A 17,027-nucleotide genomic window follows, 5' to 3' on the forward strand; every position below is an offset into this window, starting at 1 on the left:
GAAGGACTATATTATAATGAAATTATAAATATAATACAGTGGAACCTTGGATTACGAGAATAATTCGTTATGGAAGCGGGCTCCTATTCCAAAACACTCATAAACCAAATTAAATTTTCCCATAAGAAATAATGGAAACTCAAATTATTCGTTTCACAGTCCAAGAAAATAAATACATAAAAATAATTTACAAAAAAATAAAACAAATTAACCTGCACTTTCCCTTTTAAAAAAAGTTAAAATAAATCCTTTTATTTTATAATCCTCCAGATAAGTGTTTCCGTTTATGTGCACAGTCGCTGTGTATGTGTGTGAGTGTGTGTTTGTATGTGAGAAGCCCCTCCCGTCCTTAGAGAGAGTGTGTGAACCGGCCACACTGGTGACACCATTCACACAACACACATTCCCACATTACGGGCAATTTGAGAATGCCACTTAGCCTAATCTGCATGTATTTGGACTGTAGGACCAAAGCACCCGGAGGAAACCTACCAAGCACAGGGAGAACATGCAAACTTCATGCACACAGACCCGACATGGGAATCAAACCGAGGACCTGGAGTTGCAAGTGTCTATCGTGAATAAAAGGTGAGAAGAGATTCCGCAGAATCTTCTGACACAATGCTTGTTCTGAAGGACTATACTCGACAATAATATAGAGAATAAGAATCATATTTATAATAAGATCATTAATTAAATAATAAAATTATATTAAGTAAGAACTTTATCTAAAAGCCAGACCGACCAAGTTTATCTTATTATTAATAATTTATTGTGTATATTTAACTTCATTCAGCTGTTTAAGTTATATGAAAAATAACGTGCCTACCATCCCACTTTTATTTTCTGTCCAATTTAAAGATACCCGCACGTGTGTGCAAAAAGATAAAGTACAACAAAGAATACAAAAGTGAATAATCTTTAATAAAGTTAGCCTAATACAATATTGTTTCCAATGCTGAAGCAAACATGATTTTGTTTTAGTCTATTCGCTGAATACAACGCGACACCCACAGAACCCCCAGTTACTGTAACCCCTCTTCTCACCTTTCATTCATGCTAGGTATGAAGTTATCAAACCGGTTTAGCTGATGGGTGAATTCGGGGAATTGAGGGGTTTAAAATGAATTAACAAGACTGAGCAGACCTACATGAAAGTGAGAGGAGGGATGACTGTACAACACGCGTTTATCAGCCTTTTGATAACAAACGCCGTCTTTTGTAAAGTAAAAGTACTTTACAAAAGAACAGCTTTATTTCAGTCATAAATTCACAATCATATCACATTCCAGGTATTGGTTAAATAATGGATGAAATAGGGCCTCCGAGTGGTGCAGTGGTAAAGTGCTTTGCGATAACTTGCAACAAGTCTTTTACAGCGCTCTGGAGGAATTTTGGCCCACTCATCTTTGCAGAATTGTTGTAATTCAGCTTTATTTGAGGGTTTTCTAGCATGAACCGCCTTTTAAAGGTCATGCCACAACATCTCAATAGGATTCAGGTCAGGACTTTAACTAGGCCACTCCAAAGTCTTAATTTTGTTTTTCTTCAGCCATTCAGAGATGGATTTGCTGGTGTGTTTTGGGTCATTGTCCTGCTGCAGCACCCAAGATCGCTTCAGCTTGAGTTGACGAACAGATGGCCGGACATTCTCCTTCAGGATTTTTTGGTAGACAGTAGAATTCATAGTTCCATCTATCACAGCAAGCCTTCCAGGTCCTGAAGCAGCAAAACAACCCCAGACCATCACACTACCACCACCATATTTTACTGTTGGTATGATGTTCTTTTTCTGAAATGCTGTGTTACTTTTACGCCAGATGGCGTTGTTTTGCCCAGTCTCTTTCTTATGGTGGAGTCGTAAAAAACACTGACCTTAATTGAGGCAAGTGAGGCCTGCAGTTCTTTAGATGTTGGTCTGGGGTCTTCTGTGGCCTCTCAGATGAGTTTTTCCTGCGCTCTTGGGGTAATTTTGGTCGGCCGGCCACTCCTGGGAAGGTTCACCACTGTTCCATGTTTTTGCCATTTGTGGATAATGGCTCTCACAGTGGTTCGCTGGAGTCCCAAAGCTTTAGAAATGGCTTTATAACCTTTACCAGACTGATAGATCCTGTTCCTGAATTTCTTTGGATCTTGGCATGATTTCTAGCTTTTGAGGTGCTTTTGGTCTACTTCTCTGTGTCAGGTAGCTCCTATTTAAGTGATTTCTTGATTGAAACAGGTGTGGCAGTAATCAGGCCTGGGGGTGACTACAGAAATTGAACTCAGGTGTGATAAACCACAGTTAAGTTATTTTTTAACAAGGGGGCAATCACTTTTTCCACACAGGGCCATGTAGATTTGGAGTTGTTTTTCTCCCTTAATACCGTAAACCTTCATTTAAAAACTGCATTTTGTGTTCAATTATATTATCTTTGACTATTAGTTAATGGTTTTTGATGAGCAGAAACATTTAAGTGTGACAAACATGCAAAAGAATAAGAAATCAGGAAGGGGGCAAATAGTTTTTCACACCACTGTATACTCAGCAAAAAAAGAAACGTCCCTTTTTCAGGACTGTGTATTTTAACAATAATGTAAAAATCCAAATAACTTTACAGATCTTTATTGTAAAGGGTTTAAACAATGTTTTCCATGCATGTTCAATTAACCATAATCAATTAATTAACATGCACCTGTGGAATGGTCGTTAAGACCTGAACAGCTAACAGGAAGTAGCCATTTAAGGTCACAGTTCTAAAAACGCAGGACACTAAAGAGACTTTTCTACCGACTGTGAAAAACACCCAAAGAAAGATGCCCAGGGTCCCTGCTCATCTGCGTGAACGTGCATTAGGCATGCTGCAGGAAGGCATAAGGACTGCTGATGTGGCTAGGGCAATAAAATACCATGTCCGCACTGTGAGACGCCTAAGACAGCGCTACAGGGAGACAGGAAGGACAGCTGATCATCCTCGCAGTGGAAGACAACGTGTAACAACACCTGCACCTTTTATTTTGAGAAATGACCGGATTCTCTCGGTTATGTCTTGCGCGCCATTAGGAGAGCCACTGCAAAGCTTTCTCCCAGAAAAAAAGTCACCGCAGCACATTTCAGTGACGAGGAATGGGTAGCAAAACTTGCTTAAACGATGAATGGTTTGCAAAACTGTTCTGGAGAGGAGTAGAGCTTGTGAGTATAAGCAGGTACACCAACATGCCTTATCTGACAGTTTATACGATTGAACTCCATCTTGCTCCTACTGATCTTCATGCCTCTTCTCTCCAGCGCATCCCTCTAATTCTCTACATTCATCTCAATCTGCTCTCTACTCTAGCTGCTAATCACAATATCATCTGCAAATATTGTAGGTGCTCTTATTTATACTACGGCTCACAGATACCTCTGTTACCTCTCTTCTCTACCCTTCTCTTCCTCTCCTGGAGCCTATACCTATCCATCACCTCTGTTTCCTTCTCGGATATGCTTGGAAAACCTCTAGTAGAAACTGCAATTTGTTGATTTTTTTTTTTACCCGTTTTGTTTTATATAATATTTGTGAAGGGTTGCAAGTTAAAGTTTAATTTCTCTTGGCTTATTCAAAGTTTAAAAAAATAGTTTAATATGTTAACCTTTTACTTTCTTTTTAATGTATTAACTAGAGTTGTGGTCCTTTAGTGTGACATTATGTCCTACTGTGTGACACACACAGTGATGGCCCGCCATCGGCCACACATTGAGGGATAACTTGTGCAAGCATTCACATAGATCTACATAAACATGTGCACAGACTCATTCACTGCTCATTTATTATTTAGTATTTATTTATATTAAACATATATAAAACAATAAGACACCAACACGATTTGTTTCATTTAAATATTTATTTGGCTAATATTATTTTTCTTTGGGTTTAAGTTACCGTTGAGCTGTTGAGGGGTGAAGGGCTAAAAACTGCTGCACTGTACTCGTGAAGCTCTCACTGCGGTCCGTCAACTATTAAAGTCCGGCATGCCCCATCGACCGCAACTATGGTTCCACCGGCCGTACCAACATCTGCCATTTTATGTTTGTGTGTTTAAATAAATAATATGTATACGGTTTTGATTATTTACTTTTCTACTTGTTCTGTTCTTTTAATATCTGTTTAATTTATTAGTTATTACTGGCCCATGTGTGTTTTTTTTTTTTTTTTTTTAGTTTGGTTGTGATCTTGTGATTTCCCCTTTGTGTTTAAAAATGGACTGGCCCATCCCTATAAAAGTTTCCCCATTGTTGTTGTTTTTTTTTGCACAAAAATATGGAAAAATATATACAGTTATAATAACATTATATTCCTGTAATTGTTTTTTAGGAAAGCATAATTATGATTTATAATAATATATTAAATATATTATGATTTATATATATTTTAAATACTTTTCCCCCATCGCATTTTCCCTTTTTTTTTTTTAAATATGTACAAAGATGTACATTTATAATAGCATCATAAAGTTGTGTAAACGTTGATCAAAAAACAAGGCACACATGAATTACACCGGGATATAAGTATCGAAAAAGCACTCAAGGAAGTAATAATTAATATATATATATATAACAAAGAAAAAATAAATAAATATGTGTATGTGACAAATAAAATTCGAATTTGAATAAGCAAAAAAAATAGATGCATACAAAAGCAAAAGGGACTCCTTATTCTTCTTTTAATAAACCAAAGTCTCTTATTATTCCAACAAATTTCTTGGCCTTTTTACCTTTCCTATGTTCCAATGATGTAACATAATTACAAATAAAATCCTTTTTAAGGACTGAAAAATAAGGTTTAGTTTTTATACATTTGTATTTATGAATGAAAAATGTGCCTAAAATCAGCATTATATTAATGAGAGTTTTTATTCTTATCATCCAGTAGTATTTCAAATATAATATGTTTTCTTTCAAAAGCGGGCAGTGATTGTATCTTTGGCTCCAACCAATAAGACATATTTTCCCAAAAGATAGCAGTGTACTCACAAGGAAAAAAAAGGCTGATCAGTAGTCTCAATGTCCACTTTATAGAAAGTACAAGCATTTTGTTCAAAATTAAACCGCTGTCTTAAAAACGCAGATGATGGATAAATACCATTTAATATTTTGAAATGGGTTTCCTTTGCTTTAGGAGCTTCATAGTATTTTAACGGTTGGTTTATCACAAGTTTGTAAAATATTGTTATAATATAACAAGACTCGTTCACAAAGAACAAATCAATCATGAACGTCCCATCAGTAAGATATGAGGCGCCGTATAGGGCTTAAATCAAACTTTACTCATGCACACACATATGAAACACTCACACATACATATATACTACTAACTGCTCAAACAACTACATATGAAACACTTGCATACACATATATGAAACACTCACACATACATATATACTACTAACTGCTCAAACAACTACATATGAAATGCGTGCGCACATACATACATACTTTCCGCGCACATACATACATACTTTCCGCGCACACACATACATACTTTCCGCGCACATACATACATACTTTCCGCGCACACACATACATACTTTTCACGCACATACATACATACTTTCCGCGCACACACATACATACTTTCCGCGCACACACATACATACTTTCCGCGCACACACATACAAACTCTTCTCGCACATTCACCTATGAGATTCTCAGTGTAACCGGAAGGCATTTCAGTGTAACCGGAAGGCATTTCAGTGTAAAAGGAAGGCATTTCAGTGTAACCGGAAGGCATGTCAGTGTAAAAGGAAGGCATTTCAGTGTAACCGGAAGGCATTTCAGTGTAAAAGGAAGGCATTTCAGTGTAGACGGCCTTGTCGCTTCATTCTCCCCGAATGGTAGTACTGGTTTGTATCATCACTGCTCAATCACATGGCGTATTCAGAACTATCCACATAATGTCTGAATATTTCAGCGGCAGAAAACGCAGGTGATGATTTGCAAAAAGAAAATTGAAGCACGGAATCTGTGGCTAATATGTCGGATCCTACAACAGAAAGAAATACTGTTTTGTGAAATGTGTTTCCTCGCCTTCGCTAATATGAACAACTCATCGGAATCCCACGGGACAAACATTGTTCCGACCCCCCATATCACCCACTTTTGTGGTGATAAATAAATCACTCGTTGTTTTCTAAACTGTCCATTAACGGTCTATTTAAGAAACGCTACTACTAATCAGGGAGAATGAAGTTCATATACATTGAAATGACTACTCCCTACACCCTACACCCTATTCCCTGCGCAGGAAATGTCTGAAAAGGGAACTTCACTCTACAAAATTCCACCATTCAGAACACCATGCAACGTCACTTCCTCCTTGCGTTACCATGGTAACACAAGCACCTCGGATACCTGCTGCTGTGGAAATTTCACGCTACGGACATTAAATATAGATTATTTATTGAAACAAAAACTGATACCATAAAAAAATATAAAACGTATTATTTATTTTTACAGATTACTAGCCTATATAATACGAATGGTTTCTTTATTAAATCAAAATGTAAATTATTGTGTCCTATTTATATGATGTCCTCGCCTCGATAATAATTATAATAAAAATATAAATTCTTTTTCGAGTAAAATTTTTTCACACTCCAGCGATATGTAATGACTTATAGGAAATTATCCATTCCCTTTTCCGCTAAACTAAAGATCCGTTGTTCACTCGTTCCCTACACCGCTACAGTTGGCTTTGTGCGCGTGCACAGAAAGTATGTATGTATGTGTGTGTGTGCGTGCGTGTGCGCAGAAAGTGTGTATGTATATGCGCGGAAAGTATGTATGTATGTATGTGCGCGGAAAGTATGTATGTATGTGCGTGAAAAGTATGTATGTATGTGCGTGAAAAGTATGTATGTATGTGCGCGGAAAGTATGTATGTATATGCGCGGAAAGTATGTATGTATGTGCGCGGAAAGTATGTATGTATGTGCGCGGAAAGTATGTATGTATGTGCGCGCGCATTTCATATGTAGTTGTTTGAGCAGTTAGTAGTATATATGTATGTGTGAGTGTTTCATATATGTGTATGCAAGTGTTTCATATGTAGTTGTTTGAGCAGTTAGTAGTATATATGTATGTGTGAGTGTTTCATATATGTGTATGCAAGTGTTTCATATGTGTGTGCGTGAGTAAAGTTTGATTTAAGCCCTATACGGCGCCTCATAGTAAGAGGCATAAAAGTATAATGTATCCTACAGCTGGACAATGCTTACGAAGTCTAAAGGAAAACGCACACACAATATATACTGTATGTGTGTGTACTAGTTCAGATATGAACCTGCTCCATTCCATTTAATTCCATCCATTCCAGTAGGTGGCGGTAATGCACCTTCACGTTGTTTGCCAACCGCAATTAAACGCCAAATAAAGAAGAAAAAGCATGCGTCTTGTGTCATTTATGTGTACGGTAACATCTTGAAAAAGTTGTGGGAATTATCAGTTATATATCTTTCCCACTTTTTAAATGCCTGTTTTAATAGCTAGTGTATCCAGACGCGTGTAAATCATGTATAAATGTTTACACATCTGTCGCGTGCACACCTCGGCCCGGCTGCTGAAGAAAGCTCCGGTGAGGCTGAAGGGGAAGAGCGGCGCGGAGCAGCGCTGGATGGCGCGACACATAAACGACCCCTTCGTTAAAGCAGCTCAGCTCCAGCACTTCCGCTGCAGGAGCGCCTTCAAACTGCTGGAAATAGATGACAGATTCCACCTTCTAAAACCTGGGCTGAGTGTGATAGACTGCGGGGCTGCACCCGGAGCCTGGAGCCAGGTGGCCGTGCAGAGAGTCAATGCAGCGGGAGAAAGTGAGTCCCAGGTGCTTCAGAGGGGTTTGGGACAAGTGGTACACATCATTATTACTCTCTGTGGGCAAATGTATATATTAGGGCTGCAACTAACGATTATTTTGACTTTAATTTGATATTTTGCTTATAACTATAAAAAAAAACATAGATCAGGGTATTATTTATGTATAAAAATAAACTTTTAAAAATGCAAAAGCCACATATAAAGTTTAATAATCTTTAATTTTGACATTTTAAACCTTAAATGAAATGTAGTATATAATATATACAGTATAAATATATACAATATATATAGTTTAAAAAATACACTGATATATTCAGTTAATAAGATATAAACAGCTAAAATACTGTAATTTTGTATAATAAAATGATGTATGCATAAGTAAAACCACAGTAAATTACAAGTGAACTTTGTAGTGGACTATAAAAAAAACCTGTAGAAATGCAAACAACTAATAGTCACAAATATACTGTTATTTGCGTTCGCTGAAAACCACAACAATCACTAAATGTAATATTCTACTGTTATTCGCACCGTGTAAATTAAGCTAATCTAAAATAGCGCCATTTAACTAATCACTATTGCTCATGAGGTGATTGCGCAGTGTGATGCTAGCGAGTAGCACGTGAACAGATCTAGCGCGACTGTCCGGATGTTAGCAAACAGTTTAAACAAAAGCACTTAAACTATACAACTTTTACACGATGAAGAGGTACAGTTTTTACTGACTCTGCTGACGTTTCGCCATCCGTAACACCAACACGTTTTCTTTTTAAGTGTTCGTGCATGACATGCCATGAAAGCTCGGTCTTGCATAGCGTGCAGGTTACCGTCTTCTTAGAGGCGTTTAATGTAAATTGCTATCAAACCTTGGAGGACTCGGGGCGCGCGCTTTTTCCTGCAGACGCTTCTGTAACCTCTATTGTGCGAGCGGCTGTGTATCTGTGTGTATTTGTGCATCTTGTGGTTGCGCTCCTCAGTGACGTGAGCAGCCCAACTAATCGATAACGGCATTCGAATTTCATTATTGATAAATATCGATTTTATCGATATATATATATATATATATATATATATAATATATAGTTTTTATGATGTTACACACTTCAGAATGTTATAAAGAGAGATCAGAAGAATTGCAGTTAATTGCCCACCCCTTTTTGTCATGAAAATGAACTTAAAAAGGAAAAAAAAAGGATTTTGTTGCTAGTAAGATGGCACCTAATTCAATTATTTATCGTAACATCAAGAACTTCATGGAGAGAGATTCAACTGTTGTTAAGAAAGCTTCAGGACTCGTAAGAAAGTGCAGCAAGCACCAGGACCGTCCCCTAAAGTTGATTTAGCAGCCGGATCGGAGCACCACCAGTGCAAAGCGTGCTCAGGAATGGCAGCAAGCAGGGAAGAGTGCATCTGCTCGCACAGTGAGGGGAAGACTTTCGGAGGATGACCTGGTGTCAAAAAGTGCAGCAAAAAAGTTTTTTTTTTTTCCCAGGAAAAACATCAGGGACAGACTGATATTATGCAAAAGATACAGGGTCCATTCCCTGTATCTTTTGCATAATATCAGTCTGTCCCTGATGTTTGGGGTGAAGTCCCTAAGGACTGGGGTAAAGTCATTTCACTGAAGTATCCCCTTTTCAATCTTGTCTGGTGAAGAAAAAATTAGTGGTATCATGGGTCATGTGTCATGCCAACAGTAAAGCATCCTGAGACCATACATGTGTGTGGTTGCCTCTCAGCCAAGGGTGGGCTCACTCATAATTTTGACTCAGAACACAGCAATGAATAAAGAATAATACAAAAACATCCTCAGAGAGCAACTTCTCCCAACTATCTGTTGAAATGTTTTTTCCAGCATGATGGAGAGCCTTGCTATAAGGGAAAAGTGATTGACTAAGTAGCTCAGGGAACAAAACATTGAAATTTTGGGTCCATGGCCCTTAATATAATTGAGAACTTGTGGTCAATCCTCAAGAGGTGGGTGGACAAACAAGAACCCACAAATTCTGACAAACTCCAAACATTAATGATGAAAGAACAGGCTGCCATCAGACAGGATGTGGCCCAGAAGTTGATTGACAGCATGCCAGGGCGAATTGCAGATGTTTTGAAAAAGAAGGGTCAATACTGCAAATAATGACTTTTTCTTCAACCTCCAGTTACCGTATTACCACTCAAACTTATTTCCTTTTACTGCATCTAACAGGCCCAGACATGGTCTAGCTGTGCCCAAAAGCAAGCTCCTTGAAGACATGGCTTCCAGTGGTTAGAGTAGAAGGGCTCTTGCTTGAACCCCACTGAACACTTTTGTGATGAACTGGAATACTGATTACACCCCAGACCTACTCAGTAACACCACCTCCTGACCTCATTAACGCTCTTGTAGCTGATTGAACACAAATCCCCACAGCTATGCTAAAAAAAAAAAAAAAAAAACTAGTAGGAAACTTTCCAAAAAGTTTGCCGTGCAATGAACCAATAAAAAGCGATGAACATGTCTGGAATGGGATGTTCAACAAGTGCATGTGGGTGAGATGGGCAGGTTTCCAGACTTTTGGCCGTATGAACTATTTCACAGTGCACTTCTGTCTTAAAACTTATTTTCGTTACTACTACTACTACAACATTTTCGTTTTTTTTTTTTATTGAGGGGGGTTAACTCCTATTAACTACTATTACTACTACTACTAATAATAATAATAGTAAAAACTACAAGTAACATAATTTCTTCATTAAGTACAGGATGATTATTACTTTTCTGTTAAAAACATTCAAGTTAATGATTCAGTTTTGCACTAATTCGTGTTATCCAGAGAGCACATAAAAACACTCAAAATTTAAAGCAAAATTCAAGCAAAAACTTTGTGTAATTTGCAGAAATTGCGCTCCTTCCAAAGGAGCATATTTTATATACATGCTTTAGTAAAATACAATAATGTAAATTTAGTTAATTGCACCGTGGTAAATGAGGTGGTACATTATAAACATTTACAGTATTTGTATGACAGCCTTATTCTGGGCGAATTACATATTATTTCATTATACATCTGAGCAGTTGAGGGTTAAGGGCCTAATTCCAAAGGAACTAATTATTAGTGACAATGTTTACCTACTTATTTACTTGTATTTTATTTATTTTAAAAAAGCAGGTAAACCGCAAACAAACAAAAAAATAATTAAATAAATAAAAAATAATCTTGAAATGTGAGCGCCCCCCCCCCAAAAAAAAGGTTTTAGTTATTCTGCTGTCATTTTAACAATTTACACAAAATACAGTATGACCTTAAACCTTACAACTGCATTTTAATACATACACATCCTTAGTGAAACACTAGTTTAACAACATGGATTGCAGTGGAATGATGTAACTGATTTACTGAATTAGTGTCAAACTGGGCAAATTAGTAGGACAATCAAAATAAATGTTACTGGCTATTTATGGCATTTTGACTTTTAAATATTTTTTTATTTTTTAAACCTTCGGGTATCATCTGGACAGCAAACATTAGCGAATAATTTTATCTTTAATAATTTAAATTTGGATGTACACGAGCAAGTATATAAGAACTAATTGATTTAATAAATATGTGCACATCTTGATGAAACCATGTCAGATGACATATTGGGGGAAACGTGTTATTGTATTCCAGAAGGATTTAATTATTAGCCTGCATCAAGTAAAGATCTGATGTCACTTAAATGATTGCTAAATTTGCATCATGAAAATGGACAGTACAAATTCCAGCTATGTTTAATAGTGAAAGTAAAAGCATTTCCACACACAATGTGATGCAAACTCACAGGACTGGGACTAAACAGATGCGTCTCCATAAGAAAACCATTTGAGACTAATCAATAATCCTAAAAAAAAAAAAAAAAAATACATGCTCTAGAGATGTTATTGATTGATTATATGTCAAACACTTAATTGCTGTTAAGAATCTAACCCATAAGGTTTGTTTGCCATGTATTGGTAACCTTGACAACTCTGCTGTCATCTATTTTTATCTTGTGTATCCTTACTACCCATGCTCGCTTTAAACTTATTTAAAAAGTCGAGTCTCCACGACTCCTTTTATAAACACTGGATTAATGCTGCCTAACAAACCGGTTCCTTATCGCCCATTTTTATTTTCATAGAAAGCTGAAAACAAAAATAAATCAGTGGATGGTATATACTGGATTGTGTTGCAAAGACTGGAAGACTGTTTCAATAAAGCTGAGGAGAAAATGTGCGTCTGGGTATCACAAATCAATGATGATTGATTGATTGTTCACATGTTCGACTCGTGCCAGACGTGACAGCACAAACTTCTGTGCATTAAAAAAGCAAAGCGTTTGGAAGAGTCCAAAAGACTTCACGAACATTCCAGATGTTTCCGTTTTGGTGATGTGAATGCACTTTTATTTGTGTGGTGCTGAAGGAAGACTGTACTTAAATGTACTTTTTTTATTCAGGAAACGGTGCATTTCAATCTTTATGATTTACTAATGAAGTGATCAGCCTCTGGCATTAGTCCTGTTCGTAATCAGTTAACTCTTGCTAATTGATTTTGCACTGTGAATTTTTAAACAGAGAAAAACCACATACACACCTATCTCTAACTTCACAATCATTAATTGATTTTCCTTTTTCATTTTTTTTCTTTTTTTTACAGGGCCTGATTTAGCCAGAGGGTATGTTGTAGGAATAGATCTACTTCACATTGCCCCTTTGCAAGGTGCCCACTTCCTGTCTAACCGGGATATCACCAGTCCCGTTACTCACGCCGAGCTGCAGGAGCTCCTTCTTCCTCAAGCTTCCGCTGATGTCATCTTGAGTGACATGGCACCCAATGCCACTGGGCTTAAAGAGCTGGACCATGAGAGACTTGTCTGCATGTGTCTTTCACTGCTAGACCTGGCTGAGAAGCTGCTACGCCCTGGAGGATCACTGCTGTGTAAGTACTGGGACGGAGCGCTCACGCACAAGCTCCGCGAAGGTCTTACTCGTGCTTTCCAAGACGTGAAGACCGTGAAGCCCAAAGCAAGTAGGAAGGATTCGGCAGAGTTATATTTTCTAGCAAGGACATTCAGGAAAACATAGAATCGCTCTTCATGGACTTAGATTATTGACAAAGGTAATTTTTGAAGCATTGTATACCAGGAATAATTTATTTAGTTTTGTGTGTATTTTTTATTTATTTATTTTTCCCCTTTAAAATAAGTAAAATAAACTTGCAATTGTTAATTGGTCTGAAATTCCTTGAATCAAACTCAGCTTAATACGTTACCCTTAAAAAAAAAAGGTAAACCCGTATACTGTACAGTACTGTACCGCTGTCATCATCCCAAGCCACATTTTCCCCTTCGATGGTTGCTTTGTGCTCTTTCTACAGAACAAAAAAAATTATATAGTATCATATTTTATATGAAAGGTTAGCGAAATTTACATTAATATTTAAGTTACAAAATTAGTAAGTTATCTGGTTCTTAATAGTTTGGCATTAAAACACATTAACAATAAAATATTGAGACGAAAAAAGCCATTAAAAAAGTGCGGAGGATATTTGGGGTTTCCACGTAATTGTGGGGGTTTCCACAAACATTTATTAGTTAGTTTCTAAGAAAAAATCCACAACTGAGGCCGCTGACTCTGAACCGCGACTTCGCAGGGGTCAACTCTACATTAGTGATGGGTCGTTCATGAATGATTAATTCTTTTTGAACCAATCTTTAACGTGACTTAGAAGAATTAATAGTCTCGGAGAGTGATTCATTCATTGTGCAAAGCATTGCAAAACCTCCATAGATTATGTACAGGAAACAGAAATAAGTAGTTACCTTTGAGTCTTTTGATCCGAATCGTTTGTTCTTTAGTCACGTGATTCTTATTAAGGCTATAAAGTGCAGTACACAGGAAACAGAACTAAGCGATTCTTCTCAATGAGTCTTTTAGTCCGAGTTGTTCGTTCTTTAATCACTTGACCCCCATAGACGCTATGCAGTGCAATAGATTCAAAAGAACAAACAACTCAGACTGGAAGATATGAGAGGTGAGCTGCTTATTCTGTTTATCATAATGTGTCCTTAGCTGCATTGTAATATTTTCATTACTGAAACTAGAGCCAAAATTTGAGTATGTAGAAATTTTGGGGGTCTGTTTATTAATAATGCAACATTTTTTTTTAAATTCCTGATCAAAAGAACGAAATAAACAAAATTTTGCTTTTGCAAAAAAAAAAAAAAAAAGTGCAACTTTTGAAATACAAATACTTGCAAGGTGAAAATACTGCCACCTTCTGGACTGGAGACTGGTCCGGAACATTGCTGCTTTTGTAAGCGACATGGCATTTGAAGAGTGAACTACACAAGTTACACCGCATTTCAGTACTTATTACATACTTTAGTAGTTTTTCATTCTTTAAATCTTGTAAGAAATATAGATGCTTGAGACAAATCAGACAATTAACATTAGTCTTCACAGAAGCTTTGATTACTTGGTTTTGAATCTACAGCAAGTCTGAAAAAATCTGTTTGTTTGATAGACTTAAGAAGGAAGAATTATTAATATATCAAATAGTTCTTTAAAATGGTTGATTTGTTTTCTGTTTGATGCATGTTATGTCACTTCTGGTCCAAAATGTGTTTAATCTGCAAGCCCAAAGCCTTTGCCTGGTACTGTTTATTGCTTAAGACATTAAATGGATTACTAAATATTGTTGGAAATGTATTATCTGTCTTCTGTTCCCCCAAGATTAATATCTGACCGCATGCTCCAGCCTGCATGAGACAATATGAGACCAATACAATACACCAGCCAAGATTCTATTATTTTTCTGCCAACATGCTGGTTGGTTTCAGGAGCCATATATTTTTTTCCCCTCGTTCTTGTACGCCCAGAATAAAAATGTACCTCAATGTGTTTTGAGGCCAGGTTGGACTTCTGGATGCAACTGAGAGCAGCTTGTGCATTTTATAAAATCAATTTCAATAGTGTTAGAGGTTGTTGTAGGTTCATTTCGCAAAATCTGCATTGCGTACAGTATGTAGGTTTTTGCCTTTAGCCTTAGGTCTTAACAAAGTCCCGAGCAGTGTTGCAGCAAATCTTAATTTTACTACACTTAACTGATTTTGCAGTTTGATTCAGACAGTTACCATCAAACACTGGAGGCTGATGGAGAGGTTCAGGAGCGTATCTCTCGGCTCATTGTGCACTGAACTCTGACGCAGTTCTTCGCAATACTTGCTATGAAAGCGTTTTCAAACGCACCGTGACTGTTTATGAATTATTCATTCATAAACTTTTGATTAATGCAAGGGTGTCCTGTTTTATTTATTTATTTTTTTTATGAGGAGAATTCTACAGGGCGCACCAAAAATCTCCATCCACAAGCGGCAGCAACACTTTTGACAGCTTCCTGATCAATACTTGAGAATTTTGATAAAAGCTAAGTGAAAACATGTATATGGATGCTAAACTAGATATGAAAAAATTTTGAAAACATTTTGCATTCCTATGTATGCATGTATGTATGTATGGAAATTTTTGAGACATGCTGTAGATATCTATGGGAAATAATCATAAAGCAAATATGTAAATTGAGCTGAAATCAAAGCTGTGACATCATGCAGTGTTTGTGCAAGTAAAGGACTGGAAATTTTTTTTTTCTTTAAAGAAATACGTGCAGAAAATCTTGCAAACTAAATATGACAAAGTTTTCCAAAAAAACCAACAAAAACCTACAACACTTACAATGGTAATGAACAAGCTTTTGCTGTTAATCATGTTCCAGAGTATCATGTTTGTAGAACTTCATTCTGCCAGTGGATGGAGCTCTTGAGTTGTCTGAATGTACGTCGCACTCCTGGGTTTGGAATTTTATACTGTCCGTGTTGATGAACTCTGAAATACATAAATACAACACTGGCTGTGCATTCGCTCTGAATACATACTAGCAGTTTACCAAAACAATGCGCTAAATCATTTCATCAGCACCAGACAGTATTGAAATTGCACTCGCATGTGTCTGCCCGTCCATTAAGGCATTACAGCTTGTCGGGATGTGCTTTTTCCACCAAGCCAATTTTAAAAAGCCTGGGATGCAAATCACTAAGCTCTTGAAAGACAAACTTCCATCTTAATGTATTTCACATGGTGAACCATGGGCATGCTGTAGCATGTTTGGCATGACATCAGGTAAACCTTCTCCACTGTATCCTGATTGGGCGTACAGGAGATTAGATTCAAAGCTAGACCATAAGTCCAATCCTGTTCCACTCACAAGTCCGGGAGACGATACGTCTCTCTCATTTTTAAGAAAGCACAGGAAGGTAATGAAAAACAGCGATTGATTCAGTTCCTAGAAATTTCAGTCCACTTTCAAGTGATTTCGTTCCCTCAGTGAATTGTAACTACATGACTAAATGCTTAGTCACAACAGCTAACCGTGCCATATTTAATATTCAGACATTATTCAGTTAGGTTCTCCATAATAGCAAAGCTAAATTGTTTACAGGTTGGGGGGTTGGGGGTGGGGGGGGGGTAATCTATTTTGCCAGTCATGCAATCATTCTCTCATTATGATCTTATGAGCAGGAAAAGTGGTTGGATAAGTGTGCCTTAGACAGCATGACTAATGAGAGTGCTTTAAAACGTGATTTTCAGTAGGAAAAGGTTCGAGGAGCATTTTAAAGTTTCTGAGTTGCAGGTCTAGCTGATAAACTGGAAATTCCAGAGAGGCCTGATAGATTAAGATTTAGTATGTTGATACAGTAATTATTTTACTAGGTTAAAGATTTCCTCTGGGTTTTGCCACACACTCAAGAAATAACATGCAAGTTATAATATCAAATGGGATTTGAATGTATTAGAAGTCAAAATTGCTTGGAGTCAGATGCACTCTGAAGGAATCTTAGGCAAGAGGAATCAAACATATCAGTGTACGGTATAACTTGGGTACGGTCCTGAAACTGGAACATGGAAGAGTGATTGAAATGTTAAAACAGTCAAACACTTGTAGACTTTGCAAAACATGCTGTTTGAACATCACATTTCAGAGTAACCTTTTCCAGTTTTTAAAAGGGCTCCACTCTTCTGGGAAGGCCTGGCTCTAGATTCTTGTGCTTTGCTATTTTAGGCTACGGTCCCATTACCAGCCTGATGTGATTCAGTTCTGATACAGACCTAATCTTTTTTTGGGTTGTCTGAACAAAC

At 37.2% G+C, this 17,027-nt stretch overlaps 1 protein-coding gene across 1 annotated transcript; it reads left to right on the forward strand.

Annotated features, from left to right (window-relative positions):
• The first annotated feature begins 7,401 nt into the window (after window positions 1-7,401).
• On the forward strand, window positions 7,402-13,061 carry mrm2 (mitochondrial rRNA methyltransferase 2). Its single transcript, XM_053492854.1, has 2 exons — window positions 7,402-7,827; window positions 12,490-13,061. The coding sequence occupies exons 1-2, from the start codon at window positions 7,530-7,532 to the stop codon at window positions 12,915-12,917; spliced, it is 726 nt and encodes a 241-aa protein (XP_053348829.1). The 5' UTR covers window positions 7,402-7,529; the 3' UTR covers window positions 12,918-13,061.
• The last annotated feature ends 3,966 nt before the right edge of the window (window positions 13,062-17,027 follow it).

Source organism: Clarias gariepinus, chromosome 3 (assembly GCF_024256425.1).
Source record: "Clarias gariepinus isolate MV-2021 ecotype Netherlands chromosome 3, CGAR_prim_01v2, whole genome shotgun sequence".
Lineage (NCBI taxonomy): Eukaryota > Metazoa > Chordata > Actinopteri > Siluriformes > Clariidae > Clarias > Clarias gariepinus.